Here is a 24365-nt window from a genome sequence, read left to right on the forward strand (position 1 = left end):
CCTCTAATCTTCAAAATTTAGTAAAACTGACCTACCGATCATCAATACTGTTTTGGTAATATATATGCAGCAGTTTGTCCTTGATCCATGAAATCTGTTTTGCAGCTTCTTTCCCTGCTTCTGACTGTAACGAATATTTCTTGTATATTTGAGCAAGTCCCATCATAGCTTCTTTTCTCACTCTCCACTAAAAAAAAAAAAAAAAAAATTGTATTTTTAAAACGTAAAAGTTGCTCTAACATAAATTTTAGATTAGTAATTCCTGTTTTTTCATTCTCTTCAAAACTGAAACGGCAATTTTAATTGGGAAAACATTAACTAAAAAAAACAACACCAAAAACCCACTTTACTGAATTTCGCTACGTTTACTACATGGAAAAATATTTATATTTATTATTCTATTAGCTGCTACCAACACTTTCAATATCATCCATAGCTAGAAGGCAAATAAAATCAGTTACATAGCAAATGACAAATCCTCTGGAACTGGAACACTCATATTTTTACTACCAAAGTATTTTTTCCTGAGATCTATATTGTATGCCTACCATTATTTTGTCTGCAACAGGGGAAAACATGCCATCAAAGAAAATAAAATAAAATCAGAGAAGGCTAAAATGGCAATTGTTAAGTTTGCCTTTAGAATCCTTACTGTAAGTGATACAGGGTATATGAGCACACTCTATAACAGGGGTTCTCAACCTTCTTCTTCCCAATCCCACCCCCCCACAGTATGTAAAAACTCTGCAATCCATCTTTGTCACAACTGCTTGGCTGCCCAGCTGTACCCTCAGGGCACCAGGTGCAGTTGGCAGGGAACCCCAGGGCTCCACTCACCTGAGCAGCATCAGCGTGGAGCATTACCCACCCCCCGCACAAGATGGGGACTGTGGAGCTGAAACCACCTGCACCCCTTTCTCAAGACTTGCCTCAGCCCCAGGACTGAAGCAGCTCCTCCCTGTACCCGGCCAGGCAGACCCCCTGAAACCTCAAATGAGCACCCGCTCTTTAACACTCAAGGGGCACTGTTACACTTACTCGGGGGAGTGCCACACTTTAATTAGAGCAGCTCCAAGAGCTGCTCTAATTAAAGCACTGCAGCATCTCATGCATCAGCATCCCCGCGCTTCAAAATGGCAGTGGGGGCACTTGCACTAAAGCTTTAGTTCAAGTGACCCCACTGCCATTTTGAAGCACAGGGACACTGATACACAAGACGCGGAAGGCTGATGGAGTTCAGCAATTACCACGCTCCAGCAAACTTGATTCATCGAATCTGCTCCACCACACCGTAATTACAGCGCATTGGAGTGACATCCTCATTCATGTACGGACATTCAAGGACAGGAGGGAAAAGACTAAGTGAATACAGGCAACCCCTGCTTAATGCTATTTCACTTTAACTCTCATTTTATATTGATACCTGATTCTACTTAGTGCTCAGTGTGTTTTAACAATTGCAGTCTCCATCTTGGGTCATTAAAAACACTTGTGGTCACCATTTTGGATAGTCAAAAACTTTTGGTTTCACTTAATTCTTGTTTTGCTTAAACACACTTTTTTTCACAAACCAATTAGAAACGCTAAGCAGGGGTTGCCTGTATGCTGCAAAAGCTGAAAGGAGGTAGAGTTTTCCCTAGTTCTCTGAGAAACACACTTCAGTGTCACCATATATTTTCAGCCATCAGGCAATGAAAAGTATCCTTTTATTCTATTTTACTTCGTTGTTATACTTTACAATAATACAAAAATATTGTCATCATTTGGAATTCTTATTTAACTTCAACAATTCTTTACACATTTTTTAGTTTTTATAAACTGTTCACACATAAATACTTATATTAGCTTCTTGACAAAGCATGCTTTTCCTGTAAGAAAGGATACCAAATATGATATTTGAAATTAAACTTGTTATAATTAACCACTACTAGTACTACTGAATGTCTCACCCGTTTGTCTAGTGTCCTCTCTCTCACAAAATTAAGTAGATGATCATTGACAAGCAAAAGATCTTTTTTAGCAGCAGTCACTATGGATACAATAACATCATGCCTAATGGCTTCTTCTGGGTCATGTGACCTTACTTTAAGATATTCTGAAAGGAAAAAATAAAACCACATTATAATTAAAATGAAATATTTATACAGCTTTAACATGTTTAAATAGCTAAAGCCTGGTTAATTATTTTAGAAACACAACTAAAAGACAGACATTTCACACTTTCAAATATCAAGTGCAGAGTCACTACATTTCTCATTAGGCTGGATTAGATATAGATGTTAGTTAAATAACTAGTTTTTTGTTCAGGCTATACGTGCATTGATAATTTGGTTAGATTTCAGAGTAAAATCTCAGTAAATTAAGAAACAAAAATATCTTCCTGAATTCAGTCTCTCTAACTGATTGTGATTGGTCCCTGTTATCACTATCCCCCATCCTCTATTCTTTTACACAGTGTAAGACTTCTGCTTCTAGGACTGTCTAAATAGTTTTAGGCAGCCATAAAACTACAAACACAAATAGAGGATACCATTAATTTTTTGCTTTTTTCTTTTAGTACAACATTTACTCGAATCTAAGACAACCTTGAATTTAAGACGACCCTCCCAAAATTAAATTCTATACATGGAAAATATATAAATGTTACAATTTTCCATGAGCAAAATCTAATTATTAGAGAGTTATATTAATCCCCCACCACCACTGCAAGGGGCAGGTAGTATGGGATGTCAAACAGATGGCAAGCTGCTTGTGCCTCCTTCAGCCTCCACCTCTGCTCCCCCTCCTGCCCCATCCCAGTTCAATCTCCCTGTCTCCCATGTTCCTCTGCTCCCTTCCTCTCCCATTTCTCCTCTCCCATTTCTCCTTCAACTTCTGCTCCCCCCTTCCTCCATGCAGCAGGCTCTGTCCCTGTTCTGATCTGAGGCATGGTGTACCGCCCCAGACCAGCCCCTGCAGCAGCTGTGCAGGCTGCAGACCACTGCTGTGAAGCCCAGCTGGGGACATACTGTGCCCCATGCAGCAATACAGATGGAGCCAGCTAACACAGAGCAAAACTAAGGAGGAGAGGAAGAGGGACAAGCAGGGGAGCAGAGACTGCATGAGGGGGAGGGGAGAAATGTTGGGGTGCAGAAGCAGTGAGGAAGAGGGAGAAGGGGGGCAGGAAACAGCTGCAGTTACAGCCCCAACCCTGGGTAGGGGCCAGAGCCCAAGCCACAGCAGCTGCCTGCCCCACCGCTACTCTTGTACTTGATTTTTTAAGACAAGGGTCTTCCCTCCCCCTGGATTAAATGAGGGGACACCATCTTAGAATCAAGTAAATACAGTATATACATTTAAAATTAATTTCTCCTCCTCCTTCATATCAGTAATTTATAAGAACACTTTTCTACAATTGCTTAGAGCAGCAGTGTTCACTCACAGGCCAGATGAGTGGCACGTGGCTTGTCTGTGGGCCCAATCACACCCTGGGGCCTGGAACCATACTGTACAGTCCCCCATGCACCTTATTTGGGTCCTGGGGCTCATTGCTGTTCCTGTCCAGACCTGCATGCTAGGATCAGATGCTGGATCCAATGCACAAGGACTTGGGGATCATCACAGGTCCAGAGATTTGGCAGCAGAGAAGTACCACCACTGCTCCACCACCAAATTTCTAGGCCCAGGGGAAGCCCTAAGGTCCAGATGACACAGCACTGCAGGTTAAAGTTTAAGCACCCCTGGCTTAGAGAATCAATAGTGAAATTAGAGTCACAGAACGAAGTTTGTGCAAGGCTAATAGTTGCTACAAATAATTATATTCACCTCACTCTTTAATGATCATAAAAACATAAGTTGTGCCATCACAAAATTCCCAACGCAATCACCACTGGTATTTAGCAGAAACACCAATTACATCTAGAAGTAAAGTCCAAACTCATACCTACACAAGTTTTAAAACTAAAATGCCAATTAATAGACAAACTTGTTTTTAAAAAAAACAATTTTCAGCCAAATAATTCTTAAGTCATCTTTAAGTACAGCACACAGTAACAAAACAAAAACTCAACAGGGACATATCATTCAAAGAGTTCTATTCTAGAATTAAGTGAGGAGTTTAGAAATTTTTCAGGGACTTACGCTCAACCAAATAAAAATCCAATCAAAAAGTGACTGCTCTCCATATATCAATGCTTAATGCTCTAGACCAGAAAGTCTGGTACCAGCAGAGCAGGAAAAAACTTCCAACACATGCTTCTGATACAAGTGAAAGAATGTAATGACCACCCTTTCTGTTAGAAAAGGGCTACAAAGATTTTACAAAAATTTTGGCTAGAGGCTTTAACTATATTAATACTTCCACATTTAAAATGCTTCATAATACACTCTGTGAAAAATGTGCAAGGAGTACTGATCATATACTGTTAAATAAATAAAAAATAAGTAAACTGGACCACACTCTTCATGTTCACTGGCTTTCATTTTTACATTCTTTGTAAAAAGTACTTTATTTCAAAACCTCATTTTCCCAAATCCTGTGAAACCACAACAGTGGCCAGATACCTGATTCCACTATGTATAATCCTGCAGAACACATGCATGCTTTTTAATATTTTAAACTTTGTAATAAATTGGTACCTGTTAAATCTTTTGCTAGATCTGGATGGTTCATAAGGCAGTGGCTAGCAAATTTCACACACTCAAGCCGGATAGGTACATGGATATCATTAAACCTGTTTTAAAACAAAAACAACCATATTTAATTATAACAAAATGAAACCATCTTGCACTTATAAGTTTTAAATTATTTTATTTCACTTCCATCAAAGTTCTTTACTTATTTCTATACATAAAGTACCAAAGTTGTAATAGTCTAATACTATGTTCAAAACAAGGGAGGGTCATTTCCATATTTCTGCTTAGATTAGCACCATCCCATTTTCTTTCCCCACATATTAAAATACAGCTCTGCATGTCTGAATCTATTTCTAAGGGTTGTGAGTTGTGATAAGGAGGCCAAAACAGGATTCGACTACAAGGTTTTTGGACATTAATTAAAGCAGAAGTACTCCAGAAACTACTCTCTCCTTTTATATTTAGCTTGGGGATGAAGAAACAACCTGCTTAAAAGGAATTACAACAAGCAGTTGCTTTTCTAGCATTCGTTCCTTCCACAACACCCTCCTCTCCACCCCACTGCTTAATTACACCTAGGAAATATTTTGGAAATGCTTCTCTCTTTTTTTTTTTTTTAAATATATGGATACATGTATAAGAGATGCCCTTAATTTCACTGTGATAATATAACCAGTCTTGAAAGACCTTAAAAAATGCCTGTATGTGTATACCTAATTTATCTGCCAAATCCTAAGAGACATATCCTTCCCTGAAGTGCACGTAAAACTTCCGTGACCACAAAACTCCAGTTACTGATGGGGGAAGAATCTATGCATTACTTTGAAAAACATACACAAATGGAGTGCCTACTTCTGGAGCAATGATACTAATACTACACCCATTTTGCCATAATTTCTGGTATCCCAATTCAGTCATTCCAAACAACCTGTTCCTTCTTACACTGAAAAACATCATAAGGGAACACTAATAGATCTCAATGGGCACATCTACCCATTTGTTAATGAGCTTTTGCACTGCGCATTAAGTTTAGTACCTCTAATATGAGGTACCACCATAAAGGCGCATTAGACTGTCCTAATGCACAGTAGCAAAAGCAAACACTTTTTAGTGATGCTTACAGCACAACAGCCTATTCTACTGCACAGTAGCATATTAGCGCATTTTATGTGCCACTTTAATGAGCAGAATAGGCTATTGCGCATTAAAGCACATGTGTAGATGCACTCAATATGTATCAAATTGGATCTAAATGGAATTTGCTTTAAAAAAGTTGTTTTAAAAAACAGCATATTTTCAAAAACTAATCTTAACAGCAGTTTATTAATGCTTGAAAAGATTAAAAAACCCAAAACAAAAACCTGTCCTTATGTTTGTCTTTAGGAATTGTTCCATAATACAAATCACAAATGCCAGTTTGTAATATTCTACAAAGATAAACTTTTGGGGTGAAAAATAAAGAGGGTATTTTCAAAACACCATAATATTTTCACAGTATCTTGCATTTAAAATTTACTTATTTACTTCCAAGTTTCCAAATTCAAGACTATGACATTTTCTAGCAGTTTCCATATATATTGTTAAATATATTCTGACACAAAAGTTTATAATCTAAATGTAATAACTAACTGTACACATTAAAAACAATTTCAGTAAAATTGTTTTCTAAAATGTATGTTTTTATGGAAATACAGAATTATCCTGGACCTGTATGAGAAGTGGGTTTATAAAGGCAGTAAGGATTTTATTTCAATAATACAGCTTTTTACCTTTTCGTGTTTCAAATGTTTATAAATAGCTTATTAAAGCAAAGTTTTACTCTTCAAATTCATGACCACTTTAAAGCAGCAGTTATCAATTAGCTCATTGAAAAATATAGGACATGAACAAAAGTATACTTGAGAGTGGCTTTAAAAAGGGAAAGGGAGCTATATTTGGGAGCTGTGGCAGCTGTTTTCTGGCACCTATTAATGCCTCTGGCAATGTAAGTCAACTAAACCACCCCAAAACTTTGAGCCTGTATAAAGCAGGGTCAACGCTAGAGCAATATTTCTATCACTACAGGCTCACGCACAGGTAAGGGTTAAAGTATAGCAGCTGCTGCACACTCCCAAGCAGCCACTTCCCTTCCCTTTGAAGCTGCTTCAAGTTTACATTTGTCTATACCCACTGACAGCATATCATCATAGTATTTTATATTACAATGAAGTATTTTCTGTTAAGCTCAATTACAGCTAGTATTTTTAAATGCATCACACATGCAACTATAATACTGTATGTTTTCTCAGCAACTTCAGGCAAAAAATACCTTTCCGCATTAAATGTATAAATATATATAACATACAGCTATAGAGATTTCCATGAGGACTTTGCTGTTTTTGCTACTTCAATATGCCATAACACTGTATGCAGTATACATTACTGCCAATTTTAATTAATTTACAGGGGTTGACCCAGAACATTTTCCTATAAAAGGTATGCATTTGCTTCAGTATTTATGAAGTTTCTTTTGTTTTAAAACATTATCAGCTCCAGCTTCATATTCTACTTTAATTATTAGATCTTTTTTTCAAACCAGCAGAATCTTTCCAAATGGAATAAATACTAACCATGACTATTATATATACTGGTAGCTTATATAAAGTATTTTTAAATAGTAGTAATTACTTTTCAATCAGATGCAGGATAGTATAAACATGAAGCATAAAAAAGCCTCAGGATCATCACTAAAATCTCATTCCCTAATGCCAATGCCATCTGCTGTTATTTAAGAACTATTAATACATCATTAGTTAGTTTCACATTTGTGAGGAAAAAATAAAATGCCATGTTGCCTTGGCAATGGCAGTAAAAAAAAGTAAATACAATTTTAAATTAAAATAGTAAAATGAAAGGGCTGGTTGATAATCATCAGCTCTACAGAATCACAGATGTAATTTCTTTAGTATTATCTGTGTCAGATTTCAGAGCAACTAGCAGAATAGAACTCATACTTATCTATCGCTCAGTTGTTTAAAAAAAAAAAAAAAGGAAAATTTGTAAAATGTTGAGTTATACTTCATTGTTTAATCCCTCCTGGGAAGGGAATTAAAACAGCGTATACCTCCCCAAGTAGCACTGCCAAAGTGGTTTGTTTTGAGATGCCAACTCTGAATCCTTTGCCCCAAACATTTTTGCTAGTAGTTTTACAACCTGCAGGCGTTCTTCATTGTCATTGCTCTGGAAAATGAACACATTTTTCAAAAATAGAAACTGCATAAAACAACAGTTCTACACCAAAGCATATTTAACTTCAGAACAATTAAAGTTTAAATTACATAATTTTTGTATACAATAATATACATTTCCACATATATAGAAGCCCATCTTAATCATGGAGATGAAGTAATGAAGTATAAATAAAGGCAGTTCCAACAAGAACCTTTGTAACTTGTTAAAAATAAACAGTTCATGTACATTTTAACTTGCGTTTAGAGTTCACTGATATTGTTCTTCAATCCAGATAAAATTACTGGAAGTTATACATACTTACACAAACAAAATACAATATTAACACAAGGAGCTTACAATATATTTGTCTACCAGCATGATGATAAAATGCTCTGAAATTTTCTTATTGATGACTTAGTGAAAGCTTAGGTAAAAAGCAATGTTTATTGCTTCTTAAGATTTTAGGGAGTCATCAATAAACACCAAAGTTTTCAGATATAACTAGTGACTGAGTACAAATATTCCGTTTAAAAGCACTCTTCCAATCTGAAAGTCCTAGTTGTTTGTAAGAACAGATATCAATTGAAGGACAGTTCAGCCACAGAAAGTTGCTCAAGGCCACGGCTTGGAAATACTCTTCATTTTCACAAAATTTTCAAGCCAAAATCATCAGCATTCAGTTCTGCAACTGGACCACAGTTATCAGAAAACTCCATACCTAAATTATTGACTGAATGATCTTTTCTAGTATATACCTGTGATTCAGCTTGATATTAAAATTAAGAATGCACTTATTAAAATTTTTCCCTGCATTTTCATCCCCTATTGCTTTAAGGAGCTGTAATTAAGGAGTCAGAAAAATCTCTAACATCTTTTACACATATTATTTGCACCACATGACTAAAAGTGTTTAGACTAAGGGCTGTCACTATATATAGTCTAGATTACCTAATTATAGTTTCACTGTGGTGTTAAATGAGAGCTAGTGGATTATTACAATACCTTTTAGTTTTGTTTTAAAGAGAGGCTTTATTAGATGAATATTCAGATTATAAATATGCCATTCAATTAAGTGGCAATAAGTAGGGTGCTACTAAATGTTTTTGAGAAAATGAACAGAGTAGAGATTTTAAAAATTAATTTATAGAAAAGTAAGAATATCTTTGGATGATTTGCTTTAACTTAGATGAAGACTAACAGAGTACTTTCCAAAACCAGGCCTGCCTGCTGCAGGCTCAGGGGGTGGGGAGGGCAGCTGGCTCCCTGTCACGGCACACTCCTGCAAGGCAGGGGGACCCACACCCCCAGAACTGCCCTGGCAATAAGTCCCCTGCACATGGCTGCAGTAGGGGTAGCAACACAGGGTTGTGTTCAAAGGACAGGTCGCCAGCCCAGTGCAGAGCTCACAGCAGCAAACATTTTCCTGCACGGCTCCACTGTTCTTTGCAGCGTCAGGTTGCACCCGCTGAGCTGCAAGAGGCCCCAGGGGAGGACACCAGGGCAGGACCGTGAGCCGCATCTGGAGGCACAGGTTCTCCCTGCCCCACCCCCGGAAGTGCATGCAGCAGCAAGGAGCCTGCCCCACTACCTGGATGGGCCACCCATGGCCCCATCCTGCTCTCCACCAGGGCTCTGTGGCAACACACTGCAGCCCCCAGCCCCAGGCACTGCCCAGCTAAGCAGCAGCCCCAGCCCCGCCCAACTCCCTCCCTACCTATGGGAGCCTCAATTCCCACCCCCACTCATTACCTGCAGGAGATGCTCTCCAGCTCTGCCTGGTGGCCATGTGCATATATATACACACATGCACATGGCGCCCCCTGCCTGGCCATAGACACTGTTGAGTGTGTCCTGACCATAGATGCTGTTGAGCGTTCCCGTCTCCCTTCCTTCTATCAGTAAAATAATTCACTCATGCCTCAATAATAAATTCTCTCATAGAAAAATAATTTACCAACATGTGAATATTGAAATATATTTTATTTCAATTCTTTCTCCATTACTGTTTTTATAAACCAGCTGTGAACCATCACGTGACATTTATGGTGAGAAGTCAGCATCCTAACTTTTGATCAGAGCTTTATCAACCACATAGCTCCTATGCTGATCAGTAATTTTCAGTGGTCATGAGCCAGGGTTGTTGCTCTCTATGCAAGTGTGTAATAGTGCCTTGACAGTGGTAAATATATCAGAAGTTTCAATACTGCAAATGTGGTTAATAATCACAGAGGAGACAGCAAAGTCTCTTTCCAAATCAAGACTAGATTTAGAATTACTTGACTCCTTGATATCTGTGTTGACAGTGGCTTCAGCAGAGGATTCAGTACTGTTATCTTCTACAAGCAAGGTAGGAAAGGAGTCAAAGTTTACTAAAGAACTGGTTATCTCTTGAAAAAGGAAGTAACTGAAAAGACTGTTTTTGTCTTTGTTCTTCATAAATGCTTCTCCCTTTATGATAAGGAGCTCCACTTTTTTTTTTGCTGACATTGTTAGGCCTATACTTGATGGGGACAAAATGCCAATTGTTTATTTTTCCTTTTTATCATTTCTCTCCCTGCCTGTCATTTCCCTAACAAGCTGAGCTGCAGCCATATTTCAATCTCCCCACTACAACTGTTGCGTTATATTGTATATTTTTATTTCTGAAGTTTGAAATGTACTTTGACTTCAGAGAAAAGTTTTGCATTACTTGGGCTTAGCCCCAGAATTATGAGCTAGGGCAGCCACCTACACTTTGCAGACATAGCTGGCCAGGACTATGCCTGGAGCAGTCCCCTCGGGCATCCCCTGCTCTGCTCAAATGCTTCCCCACCCCACCTTAAGTAGTGCCCAGGACTCATGCCCCACTCACTATTGACAATATTCAGTGTATAAAGTCTCCCCAAGACCTAAATTAGACTACCTAATTCTTCACCTGATTACACATGAATACCTAGGGCATGGAAAACAGGAATTCAAGGTTGAAATGCAGTACCTTTTCTTAGGTACTTCTCTTCAATGAGACCCAGTACCTTTTCTTAGAGGCTCACATTTGAAAACAGCATAACATTTTTATACCATTTGTTAGTATTGGTCCAAATATAAAATGATAGAAAGCTGTTCAAGAAAAGCATGGGATATAGTGATTAGTTTAAAAGGCCTGATATCCTTCAAGGAGGATGTGGACAAGCTTGAAAGGGTGCAGAAAAGGGCCACCCACATGATCAAGGGCCTGGGGGACAAGTCTTATCAGGAAGAGAGACTTTGGGATCCGGTACTGTTCAGCCTGAGCAAAAGAAGGCTGAGAGGTGACTTGATAGGAGCCTACAAATGTGTGTCAAGGGAGAACGCCAGGACCTTGGTGAACAACTTTTCAGAAAAGCCCCAGTGCCACCCCCACCCCACCCAGCAGGAAGACACGGACCAGCGGACACAAGCTAGTCAAGGAAAAGTTTTGGCTGGACATAAGAAGAAACTTCTTTTCTGTACAGGTAACTAGAATCTGGAACACACTTTCAGCACAGGTGGTGCAGCCACCATCTCTGATGGTCTTTAAGAGGAGGCTGGACAAATACCTTATTGAGCTCATTTAAGCCCAATTACCTCCTGCCTATGGCAGGGGACTGGACTTGATGATCTTATAGGTTGGTCCTTCTTTCTATGATATTATCACCTGCAATGCATTTAACAGAGCAAATATTTTCAAACCTCCTTAACAGCCAATGGAGACTGGCCTGGGAATTCTCAGATAGCTGTGCAATAGCTGTATTTTAGAAAGAGCTGAACTGACTTCACAATTATGAGGAGTACGTTGTTTACAAACTCTTGATAGGAAAACAGCTAATAGTTCCAAGAGCAGCTGTTGGTGCTATCTGCCTGGAGCTGCTGTCTTGAAGCTGGTTCCTACCACATGGGCTGCTGCTGCACTGGGACTGGCTCCCTGTCCCCTGCAGCTATACGGAGGGTTCCTAGGAGATCCATCATTCCCTCTCAAAATTAGCAGTCGGGGCTTGTGCCCCACACATTCTGCTCTATTTACACTAACATGAAGATGTCCAGACCTTTTGCAAAAGGTCTAATTCACTGAAGTGGTAACAAAAGCTTTAAGATGCAAGTGATGCCATACCAAGCTTAGATGGCAAGATATAATCAGTCTTTAAAAAAATGCCTCTCTAACTTTCCAAAGCACTAGAAAATTTGGAAGAAAAATGCATAGGTGTTAGCTAGTGCAAAGAATAGTCACTTCATATATATTCCATTCCTAGTGCAGATGTGTGCTCATGCCATGTAATATCAGATTCTTCTGAATGGCATGTTGTAATGAGGCCCTGCTTACAGTCTGGATGCTCTCTTGGTCCATTAAAAAAAAAAAAACACAGAGGGGAGCTACAACTGCCTTTTAGTTCCTTCCTTAAAAACAGAAGGCATAAAAGGACTCTACAACAGTGGAAAAAAAAGTCAGGTTCAGGAATACATCAGAACAACATTTCTCAAGCTACAGATATAACTGAGAAAATAACTTTGCTTTGTGTGACCATGTCCCTGTATTCCACTTCTGCTAGAGCTCAAGCAATAACTCAGGCTCAGCAGGTAGGCATTGAACTTCCTCTAACCAATGATAGTAAACAGCTCTGCCATATATATCAATACTGTACCTCAACATTTCTATTGAAGTACTCTTTGATACAGAGAAAAGGTATAGAAGTCACCAAATCTGTCATCAGAAAGTTTCTTGAAGAGGCAGCAGAGAAGGTTTGAACATTAGAGGAATGGTCATTAAACTGCAATGGGTCTAGGAGTTATCACGTAATAAGTCTTGATAGTCAGAAACTCTTCAAGGTAAGTTCTGAATAGCTAACAGATGATTTCCATTCTGCCAAAAACCAGGAACAATGTGGGATGCCTTTAAGCAAAGGAAGTTTTACATAGGCACATAACTACCCATCACCTCAAAAGACAATGTTGCTCTTAACTGCAATCACCATGATGATCAGATTTCTTGGTTCTCTCTATTTAAAAACCGCAAGTTTGCTTGGCATTTGATTTTGGGTTTTTTCCCCTGGAAAATCAGAGCTCCCCTACCCACTTCTCTAACGAGCGTGCAGGTCCAGCTGTGGCTGTCCTCCCAGCCCACTACTTTGTAGCACTGAGCAGCCCTGAAATGCCAGTGCCCTGTCCATGCCACTGACCTCACTTACAACCCACAGCTCCGCACCCCCACCTCACCAGCCCTGCTAGCACCCCACACTCCACACCCACAGACCCCTGGGCCCTGCCGGCACCCTGCATGCCTCATCCACAGCCCTGCTGGAGGGGGTCCCCCCCCGCCAATAAACCAAGTCCACAGCCTCCTGCGCCCCCCCCAGCAGCACCCAAGCCCTGGCTGCTGCCCAAGGGAAGCAGCAGCTCCTGCAGGGGAGCACAGTGCAGAGCCCGGCTCCCCCTGCCCCATGGGTGGTACGGGCAGAGCAGAGCCCATGATGGGAGGGAAGGGGACAGATGCAGGCTGCCCACCCTTCTGCCCTCCCCTTGGGGTCTCCATGGGCCCAGCAGGTGAGACCCAGCACTGCAGGGCAGAGCAGAATGAGGCAGGGAAGCTCACTGCCGCTACTGGAAGCTCTGTACCACCATGGTAAGGCACCCCCTGGGCAACCAGCAGCAGTAAGGGGCACAACTCTGTGCTGCCACCCCCTCTGCTGCTGGGCAAGCAGGGGCGCCTTGCCATAGTGGCATGAAGCTCCTTCACAGTGGCACCGAGCTTCCCATCCCACTCTGCTGTACTGGGTCCCACCCACTCGGCTGCAGAGGCCCTGGAGGGGTGGGGAAGGGGGAAAGCAGCAGTGGGGGAGAGGGAAGGCAGCAAGGGAGGGAGCCCAAGCCCGCAGCCCAGCCCGGCCCCCACACAAATCTGACGAACATGTGCCCTCCATGCGGGGGCCCCAGGAGTGTGCACAGAGGCAAGGGGCCAACCCTCCCCACTTCTCCAGACAAGCCACCTATGGCTCTGCCCCACTCCCTGCAGCTACGTTTTCCAGCCCTGGGCCACAAGCCCCACCCACTACCCGGGTTGGGAGGCAGCCCCAGCCCTGCCCAGCTGCCTCAGTCACTATGGGGGCCTCAATTCCCTGCCCTCCCCCACTGTCAGTGTTACCTGCAGGGAGCTGTTCTCCAGGCTGTCTGGTAGACATGTGCATGTGGACATGTACACAAGCACATGACACTTCCTGCTGACCACCTTCCTCCCACTCCCCACAGCCCCTTGCAAGCTGGAATTCTGCCAACCTGCAATGGGAAACCCACCGTTTCTCATGTTTTTCTCTTTTAAAACGAGAAAATCTGGGTTTTTCCTCCTTAAAATGAGAGAATCTGGGTTTTACCACATTTTTCCATAGTGAATGGAAAACCCATATTGGCGATGATTCAGCAGTGAAGTACCTCCCTCAGCTAAACAGCATCAAATTAGATTTTATTTACTGTTCTGTGGTCTGGCTGCTCAAGAATCAGAACAAGTTCTACACCTCCACCTGCCAACCCACTAGCAAAGCTTCCTTTTCACAGCCTTATATATTGTGCAGCACACAGCAGGCAGCAGCAACGGAGACATCTGACTCACTTGTGACAAAGTGTGTCCCACGTGCCTTCAAAATGCCCCAAAGCTTGCTAAAGTGTTCATCTGCATCTACTCAGCCAGTAAACTGCTCTTTGCTGCTCTCTAGACCTCCAGAATGAGGCCTCATGAGCCAGGGAAAGAGAAAATAGGTTGTCTTCCAAAAAAACCAACAGTATTTAGTCACACAGAAGTAGGTCTGGAAGGGACCTCCAAAGGTCATCTAGCCCAACCCTGCCCAAGACGCAATCATTCCTATCCAAAACCATCCCATACAACCATAATCTAAACTCTACATAAGACTACACTCAACCCTGATGCAACATGGCCCTAATGCCCTAACCTCCCACAGGTAAAAGCCACAGCAGCCAATGTCTTGCTTCTATATAAAGGTGTCAGTATATGCTCAAGAGGTCCCAAGCAGAGTGCCATGCTCCCTGCTACAGAAGAAGACAAAAAAACCCCCAGAGTTGATACCAATGTGACCATGGAGTCAAATTCCTTCCTGACCGCAAATAAGACAATTAGTCTGACCCTGAGCAAAGATGCAAGACTCTCTAGCCATGAACTTCTAGCTTTTCTCCTGCCAGGAGAATTGGCACACCCCAGTAGACATCCCCAACCTTAGCTGTAGCCAACACTCATTGCTCACAGTGCTTTTGTACTAGTAGCTGCTGCAAGAGCCATTGGACTGCATACACCCGATCAACTCTGCCTTTGACCTATACAGCTACTCACAGTGTAAGATGGACACCACACAAGCTGAAGTGTGCACTAGCTCTGGCAGCTTGATGGTGTCAGCCGCTGCAAGCCAAGAACAACATTACCTCCTCCCTCAGAAAAAAAAATCTTTATAAGTAGACATGGCCCTAAAAATGGTTGTTGGTATTCAGACAGTAACTTCAATTAATACCTGGTGAAGATAGAGCTTAAACTAGCAAGAGAGTTATTTTACCAGTATGGCTTAAGCAAAGTATCCAAATGCAATAAGTCGTCATCAAAAAACTTTTTTGCTTTTATATTAGGGGTTAGTAACATAGCTTGGTCAACAGGCATTAGATTTTTGTATTCCTAAGCCTTGTAGTTGTACTAGAAGCTTAACTCTTGTGATTGGAGGAGAGAAATGCTGGGAAAAAGACAGCAGCACAAGGGGTGGTTTGATCTATGCTTAAAAGGTTTTGTTAGAGAAAAACACTAATGCTTAGCGATAGCAAATACTAAAATTGTTGCTAAGTACTTTGAGTATACGAAATTATTAATATTCTGTATTAGTTGTAAATAATAATTCACATGTTAAGACTTTCCCTATCTTCCTTATGTCCTTAATGTATTTTAATATAATTTAAAGTCCATTTAAGTAAAATGTTAAAAATGAGTAGGTATTTATGACGCAAGTTAAAAGGTAGGGACAGACTGCCTTAGCTTTCCCTACAGGGAAATGTCACCAGCCTGTGGCAGAAACAAAATAGGGAAAAAACATATTACAACATTTACCTTAAGTTTGAATTCAAGCTGCGGTAAAACAGAAAGCAAGAGATGACTGTCAATATTGTACAGCTCCAGAATCAAGTCAAAGACATGCTCTGACAGATCACTGATAGAAGTCTTCCCAAGCATAAGCACCTGATTAAAGAACTGGAAAGTAAGACAAAAGAACATTAAGTCAGTAACAGAATACAGGAAAACAGCATAGATTTTATAGATTCTCTAAAAATTCAGAATTCAAATACAACTAATATCAGCATGGTTAAGAACCTCATATAAAACCATTTACTCCGGGTCAGGATACAAAAAATCTTATATGAGACAATAAAAAGGGGGAAAAGAAAACCTCAGAGTTAGCACAAGAATTATCTTTTTAAAATACAGTACTTCTCTATTCATAAACTACTGATAAAAAAGCAAGCATAAAAATGTGACATACAATGCTTAGTTTATTATAGCAATTCTACAAACAGCAGCAAATAACTCTTCCAAAGTTTCAATTATGTCAAGCCTTTTGTAGTGTGACTAAATTTAGTGTCCCCTGTGGTGAAATAACTCTAATTTACTTCAAAAGCATTCTGTTCTTTTGTCTAAATGAGACCAATAGGAAAAAAAACCGCTAGGTAATTACCACACAACTTCAACAAATGGCAATTTATGAAGTTGTTAAATGGAAACATATGAACTGACAATGACCCTATGGTTTCAGGCTGTGTATATGCAAAGAAACATTTTCTGTATACAGTTATAAACAAACATTTCTTCCTCATGGGTTATGCAACTCAGTGTAAAGATACTTTAAAAAGACAGAATACATTTTCTGATCAAATCTTACATTAATACTATGTTACTTTTTAAATGCTTAATGTTTTAAATTACTCATCATTTGCTACTAAATGCTCAGCTATAACCATAGTAGAGGTAAATACGTTACTAAACAGAAAGCTCCTACCCACCTTATCTAAGGCTAGGAGGCTGAGTTTTTGAGTTTAATCCAAGACGACCCATGCCAAAAAATGTTACAACACGGTTTATGCTACTTCCAAACGACTAGGACTAATGATGAAGAAGCACATTTAATTGGTGTTTATGGTTTCCGGTTTCAAAACTTAGGCACAGAAATGACAAATCACAAATTTGCTACTGATTCTACCTGATACAAGGTTATCAAATCAGAACAAAGGCCTGCCATGAGACTAAATTTTTTAAAAAGTGGGTTTTTATTTGGTACCATATCTTTCAAAGAAATACTAATCAGCCAGCATAACCTTTAGAGATCAGGCCCAACATATTTTAAAATAGACGCCAAAAAACTGAGGCACCCAAAAATCAATCACTGCTTTGAAAATCTGACATCAAGCCAATCAACTCTGAATTGCACCCTACAACACTGGAAAGCATGTTTGTGGAAAGATGGAGGCATGGAGGAAAGGAAGACGAGACTCCCTACTCTTCCCTTAAACTAAAACAAAGAGGAAGGGCACCTTATTAATAACCAAAAGACTAACCTAACATGGAATTCATTTAACGATTTTGAGAAGCAGATATGATCTAAACAGAATGCAAAAGCTAAAATGTTGCCACCTTTTAGTCTGGTAAACATGGACTGTTCTTTAAGAATTAAATTTTATTCTTTTGGGGAAGGGGGAAGAAGGGGGCAAAGGACAGGGGCACAGAGTCAGCATGATAAATTTTCAAGGGAACAAACATGTAGCCTGGCAGAGTGTTCCTAACTATTAACTACAAAATACAGCAGGGGGAGTTCACATTTGAAGTGCGCTTGTAACAAGAATCAACTCACCAAGGGGGAAAAAAAAAAAAGGGAGTGGGGAGGAGGGACAGGGACTTCCTTTCCTATAGGGAAAAGTGTAAGAAAAATGGAGGAGACACTTAACTGATCAGGAGATTATTCACCACAAAATCTGGGTGCTAACCCAGAACCACTCAGCTTGTAAACTGTCTTTGTATAGTTTGCTTTTTTCCTGACTACTCTATATTGCATCTGGACATGAACAATAGCCTGAATCTAGATGCCTAGAGATCTTTCCAGACCAAGACAGCCACACAAAGAACCTAAGTGTCTTAGTGGTCTTGTGGCTATTGAAAGGGGGGAGGGAAGGGGAAGAGGGGGGCAAACATAGGATTGGGTTTAGTGTTTGAGATGCCTCAAAACTGCATTTTAGAGTCTTACAGGCCTAAATCCTATTCTGCCCAAGTTCATAATAATACAGGTAATTAGCTATACATTAATTACTCCTACTTCAAGTCAATAACCATCTCCCATAACAACACAAAATAAATCTATCAAACGAGTCCCATAACTAAGTCTGACCTAATGAGTCAGAAATCTGAGTTTTATTCCCAACTCTGTCACTGACTTAGTCTCACTCAGGGAAAATTAGTTTACCTTGGGCCTCACCCTGCCCTTTGCATTACGTTGCCTGTTCATACTGTAAACTCTGTGAAAAGGACATCTATACAACTGCTACTCTAATATGAAAATACAAATATTCATAAAAATACAGTTTAGCCCACCAGCTGTATCACTCATGTTGCAACCAAGGCCCCCATGACAGAAGTTCAAGTACAGTTAGGATGAAGATCAAGAATTAGCAGTAGATTCAGCAATATCTTATTTCTAGACAGCAAAGTATCAGATCTGAAGGCAGAAATTGCAGCATTTATAGTATCAGGCTCTTTCCCACTACATTGTTGAAAATTATACTTCAAAATAAGATACCTAACCTATAAAAATAAGAAAAAATAGATTATGCAGCTCAATCTTTTAAGTGTTATCTTCGTAAGTGTCTGGCTATTTGAATCTTGACTTACATTAGTAATATAGGGTTCAATAGCTTGAGCCGTCCTCTTTAGTAAAGCCTTTGCCAAGTCATATGCTTGCTTGTTTAAATTCTGAAAAATACAAAAAGCAAACAGTGATGCACATACTGATCTCACATATACAATTTATAAATATTTAAGTTAATACGTACTTATAAATTAACTATAAGAATAGCCCCTCCTTGGATTCCTTCCTTAGATAAAAGATAACTTTTGATCAAACTTGTAAGACAATTAGTTTTTCTAAGCCAGAACTTAAAAACCATCAGCCACCTAACTGACAGTGGTAGACTGGAAGTTTACCCCAGAAATTCAAACACTTTTAACTGCCACAAACCTGAAGCTGGGAGCAGGGTGGGGGGAAAAAGCATTTTTTGTTTGTGTTTTTTTTTTCAATTGATATACTTTATGTTATGAAGGATCACATACAATTAGCACTACACCTGACAGATTCACTGATACTGTGTTATCTCCCCAAATGTGGAGTGTAAGAGCTCAAGCAACTGGCATCTGCGGCTGCTCCTCATAGCTTTTCTGTTTTAGAGAAAGCTATATGCAACAGCATATGCAGTCACTGCAATTAGCAACAGAGGCAAGTCCCAAAAATAGAAAATGGTGAGAGATAGAATAAGAGACGCTTCCCCTCCCTTATACCCTCGTAGCAAGCAACCAAACACCTGTGGGAAGGGCAGAACAGCAAAGACACCAATCTTTTCCTCCCACAGATACAAATGTTATTGACTCTAGATCCACAATTCTCAACTGGGGTTTCCACAAGATCTTTTAAAGGGTGCATCAGCATGCTGCAGAATATTAGCACTACTAGATATGCAAACACCCATATATGATTTACAAGATAAACCCAGAGATTTCAAATAGAAATCCATAGTGTCAAAAACATTCTGACTTGCTTTGGTCTTTCTAAGTTTTTTGCAACAGAAGAATTGCTCTTATTTTTCCATATTTAAATCTGATGGAAACTAAGGGTAGGCCTTTTTTCAGCGATGCCTTGAGTCTAATAAGGTTGGGAATCACTTCTCCAGATGACGAAGAAAACTGCTTTTGCATTTCACAACCAGAAGAGGGTGGTGGATACAAGCTGACTTCAAGGAAGCACTTTAAGACGCTCAATACTGATCCTTTTTCCATTGTTACCAAGTTAAAGTGTTTTTCTGACTTGAGTGAGTAGGAAAAAAAAAAATGGACTTCTTCTGTTTTTCCTACCACTGATCTCTTGTACCCATCTATAGATAGTGTATGTCTGGTAACAACTAAACATTCCCAGCAGCACTGGTGACACTGTTACTGCAAAAAAAACCTTGCAGGTGATGTAAAAAAGGCCAACAGACAAAAACTGAAAACTTTACTTGTAAAAAAAAGAAATCCGAAAATATACATTCTTGGTTTTAATCATTTAAAGCAGGGCTGTCCAACTGGCAGCCCATGGGCCACTTGCAGCATGCAGGCATACACATAAGCACACAAAGGGTTAACATGTGGCTCCAGGCTGCCACTGGGAAGACTGCTGCCCACTGGGAGGGTTGCTCCAGGGTCTCAGCCTCTACTCCCTCCTCCAGCTTCTGCTACCTAAACCCAGGCCCAAGGAGGGTGGCAGCATAACATAGTCTACAACTGCCAGGGAATCAGTACCCATTGCGAGCCTCACTTTGCCTTTGGCTGCCAGGCAATGGGCTACTCTGTCTGTCTAGTGCCACACAGGCCTAGTGGGTACAGATTCCCTGGCACTGTGGGCTATGTTGGGCTGCCCTGCTCCTTGGGGCTGGGTCAGGCAGCAGAAACTGGAGGAGGGTGGAAGGGCCTGAGACCCTGAAGCAACCCTCCCAGTAGGTGGATGGGGTAGAAATTTCTTCAGCTGAATTGTCTGCCCCATCTGCTTCTGAGGGTGCCAAGTTTGAGCCAATATACAGCTACCTTTATCCCTGGAGAAACTGTGTTTTAATGTGGATTCTCAGCCCCGGGGAATGGGTAAAAACACTGAATTTTATTTGCGATTTTGGCGACCACTCACTCGATTTTGAGAGATTCTTCTGGAGGTTTTGGGGAGGGAAGGGGTGGTTGGTTTGGGTTTCTGTTTGTTTGTCTGACAGTCTGCTTGCTGAATAATTTTGTCATCTGTAAATTTAGCCACCTAGCTAGTGATCCCCATTTCCAAGTAATTTTTTAATATATTTAATACAGCCAGTCTTAACAGAGAGAGAACCTTGTTCTTTCATTTTAGGAGAAATCAAACCAGTTCTCAAAGTGGATCATGGGAAGAATCACAAATGGCATAAATTCTTAATGCGATTTGTTTATACCTTTCTTTATTGAGAGACTACTTCATGGTCTTGTTTGCTCTTGGTCAATAAGTAAATAAATAAACCCATGAAAACAGATTTGCCTGAGCATCATCATCTTTTAAGACATTTTCCTATATTAAGCAAGCCATAAAAGCTGATTGTCATTCCCTGCCTCAAAGAGAATAGAGCCCATATTTAAACAAGACAAAAAGTAAGGATGATAAGCAATCAAGGATGCATTTTGACTTCTAAAAAGAAAACCCTCACTTCAATCAACTTGAATTTTTAAAACACTAAATCACTTTTTAAAAGATATTGGTTTCTCAAAATGAAATGTCAGGGATTTTGAAATTAAGCTCATCTCTGATGGTCTAAAGCTCAACTGCATGTTTAACAGTGCAGATCAGACAAAATCTAAAATATGTTTGGTGTTTAATAATTTTCACACACTTCAGGGTATATTTCTTATGGTCTACACTAGCTTTTGAATTAACACTTTTGAGATTTTCCCTGGGACACAGATTGGTAAGGATGTGCTTTAAATTTGTGAACATGGGGGTTTGATACAACTTGTTGGAAATTAACACAAAATGTCTTAATTTAATGCTGTTAGAAGTAGACAGTCTCAGATACAGTTTCTACAGCTCCTAGAATATAAACCTCCAGCTACCATCTAATCCTTTGGCTTATATTTACTATAAATATTCAAATAAAATATGTTACAAAAGGTGCAAGGAAAATGAGGATATACCTCCTTTTCTGTATATGAAATGTCAAGCACTGGTAAAATACTACATAACAAAATGTAGTAGAAATGAGAGAGAACTACAAGCAAGAGTAAACAGAAGAAACCAGCATGACTTTCACAAGCACAGCTGCTGCCCCATTGCCTCCCTACTCATATGCTTGAACATGGGGAAGAAAACTTACAAGGTAAGCTCTACATTAACTGTTACCACACAGGAAAAAGACTCTGGAGTCATTGCAGATAATTTGCTAAAAACCACCAAATCAGTGTTGAACAGCAGTCAAAAAGGCAAATAAAGCATTAAGAACGATCCACGGTCTATTCAGCACTGGTGAGGCCTCACCTGGAGTACTTAGTACCGTGTTGGGCCACTCTTCAAGAAGGATGTAGACAGACTGGAAAGAGTACAGCACAGAGCCATACAAACAATTAGGGGCCTGCTAAGTAAGACTCATGAGGGAAGGCTGAAAGTTAATATTATTTAGGGTAGAGAAGACAGAGGAGGGATTTTTTAACAGTCTTCAAATACCTGAAAGGCAATAACAGAGAGGGTGGAGATTGGCTTCTCGGTGGCCATAGGAGACAGGAATAGGAGCAATGGTCTCAAGCTGCAGCAGGTGAAATTTAGGTTGGAGACTAGGAGAAATTTTCTGACCTATGGAAGTGATCAAGCCCTGGAAGAGGCTGCCTAGAGAAATGGTGAAATCTTTGTCCTTGGACAATTTTCAAGAGCAGACTGGAGAGACACTTGGATAGGACGGCTTAGTCAGAGGCCATCCTGCTTTGAGCAAGGGGCTGGACTAGATACCCTTGTGAGATTTCTTCCAACCCAACTTTCCTATGATGTGTTGACGTATTGAATACTATGTGCAGTTTTGGTCTCTACCCCTCAAAAAGGATACAGAAAAACTAGAAAATGTAAAATGGATGATCACAAGTATACAGAGATTTCCACATGTGGAGAAACTAAATGGGCTAGTATTACCAGCTTAAAAAAAAAAGAGCGAGATAGACAGATAAATGCTGGAGGAAGAATATAGTAGTTTACACAATATTAAACGGTGCAGAGAAAGTAAAAAAGAATTTATTATTTACTATCCCTTACAATAGTAGAATGATGGGATATAAAATAAAACTATTGGGTAATAGTTTTAAAAGTTAACAAAAGGAACTTCTTTTTTGCTCAGCAAAACTTGTTACCACAAGAAGCTGTGGATGCTGATAAGCTTAACCAAGCTAAAAGGGGAATTGGACCAGTTCTTGGAATAAAGGTCCATCAGCAGGTTTTGAATGTGGCACATGAGGTACAGTCTTTGAATCAGAACTTCCTAAACCTCTGGATACTGGAAGCTGAAGTGGGAAGAGGAGCAAGAGGTTGAAGATTCTAGATGTGCTCTGTTCATCCTCCCTATCACCACCTACTACCTGCCATTGTGAAAGACAGGACACTGGGTCTGAAGGACCTATGGTCTCACACAGTAAGTGGCATTTCTTATATTCTCATGCCACATCTAAAAGGCTTCTCTTTCTCCTGCAAAACCAGCTTCTTCCAGCTACTTGTGCAACAAGGTGCAGAAAAGCAACTAAAAGATGAGAACTAACAAGTTTAAGAAAAACTAGCTTGTTCAGCATCTAATGGAGGGCCTGAAAAAATTGTACACTTCTTATTTACCCTTCTGTTCAGGAAATTGCATAACCCAAATGGAACAAGCTATAATCATAACAGGACAGAGAAAGTCTACTACTCCCCATAGTTCCATAATCTTAAGGCCTCTGGCATAATTGGTAAGAAAGACCACCATTCATGCACAGAATAAAAACTTCCTGAAAACACCAACCTGTTAAAGAAAACTTTGCATATACATGGGAAGGCTAGATTCTCTACTCTAGCTACACAAGGGAGAAACTGGAAGCACCAAGCAGCATCTTGAATCAAATGGAAATGGGATTAGATTTATGAGGGGGCCACATCACACTACTTGAAAAATATCCAAATGTGGAAATAGCAACAAAAAAACTCCCAAAAAAACAAAAACTAGTCCTGATTGCTTTAACAAACATCGAGAAGGATACTTAAAAGGACACTTCAACAATTAATCTGTAACTTTTTGGGACAAACTTTCTGCCATCCTACTTTCACTGACAAGAAACAAACACTGATCTCTGGATAAGAAATTTACTGGGTCATCTTTCCATTCAATTTCTACAGTTCCATGAAATTCAACACAACTCCAAAGCTTTTTTGATTCTTAGGGCCGTAAAAAAAAGTGTCTGCATCATGCACCTTCTTTACTCATTTTTTAGCTGCCTGCTGATGTCTACTTTAAAAGAAAATCAGGGTAAAATAACCAGCTATCTTTTCTATACCAGAATAAACTCAGGAATAAATTCTATATATTTTTTTCTTCCTGAAAACAGAATACTGTTCTTTTTATCAGTTTTGGTTCTCTTTCCTATGCTAACTGAAAGAGAAGAGAATAAATGAAGTTAATTACTTACTGCCCAACTGGATCAAATATTTCTTCCAAATAAGATTTTATTTTGACCTTCTAATGCTTGTAAGGACTGCAATTTTACTCTG

At 40.0% G+C, this 24365-nt stretch overlaps 1 protein-coding gene across 5 annotated transcripts in view; it reads right to left on the reverse strand.

The window, feature by feature from the left end:
- PDS5B (PDS5 cohesin associated factor B) overlaps positions 1-24365 on the reverse strand; it is a 184388-nt gene that overhangs the window by 77850 nt on the left and 82173 nt on the right. For all 5 annotated transcript variants that reach the window (XM_090027770.1, XM_090027779.1, XM_090027787.1 and 2 more), the window contains exons 7-12: positions 18728-18808; positions 15905-16045; positions 7718-7833; positions 4618-4712; positions 1950-2095; positions 36-187 (exon numbers count right to left, since the gene is read on the reverse strand). In XM_090027770.1, coding sequence (XP_089883896.1) covers positions 36-187; positions 1950-2095; positions 4618-4712; positions 7718-7833; positions 15905-16045; positions 18728-18808 — 731 coding nt within the window. The remainder of the gene's footprint in view (positions 1-35; positions 188-1949; positions 2096-4617; positions 4713-7717; positions 7834-15904; positions 16046-18727; positions 18809-24365) is intronic.

This window comes from Crocodylus siamensis, chromosome 1, assembly GCF_052110815.1.
Source record: "Crocodylus siamensis isolate JL-2025a chromosome 1, ASM5211081v1, whole genome shotgun sequence".
NCBI lineage: Eukaryota > Metazoa > Chordata > Crocodylia > Crocodylidae > Crocodylus > Crocodylus siamensis.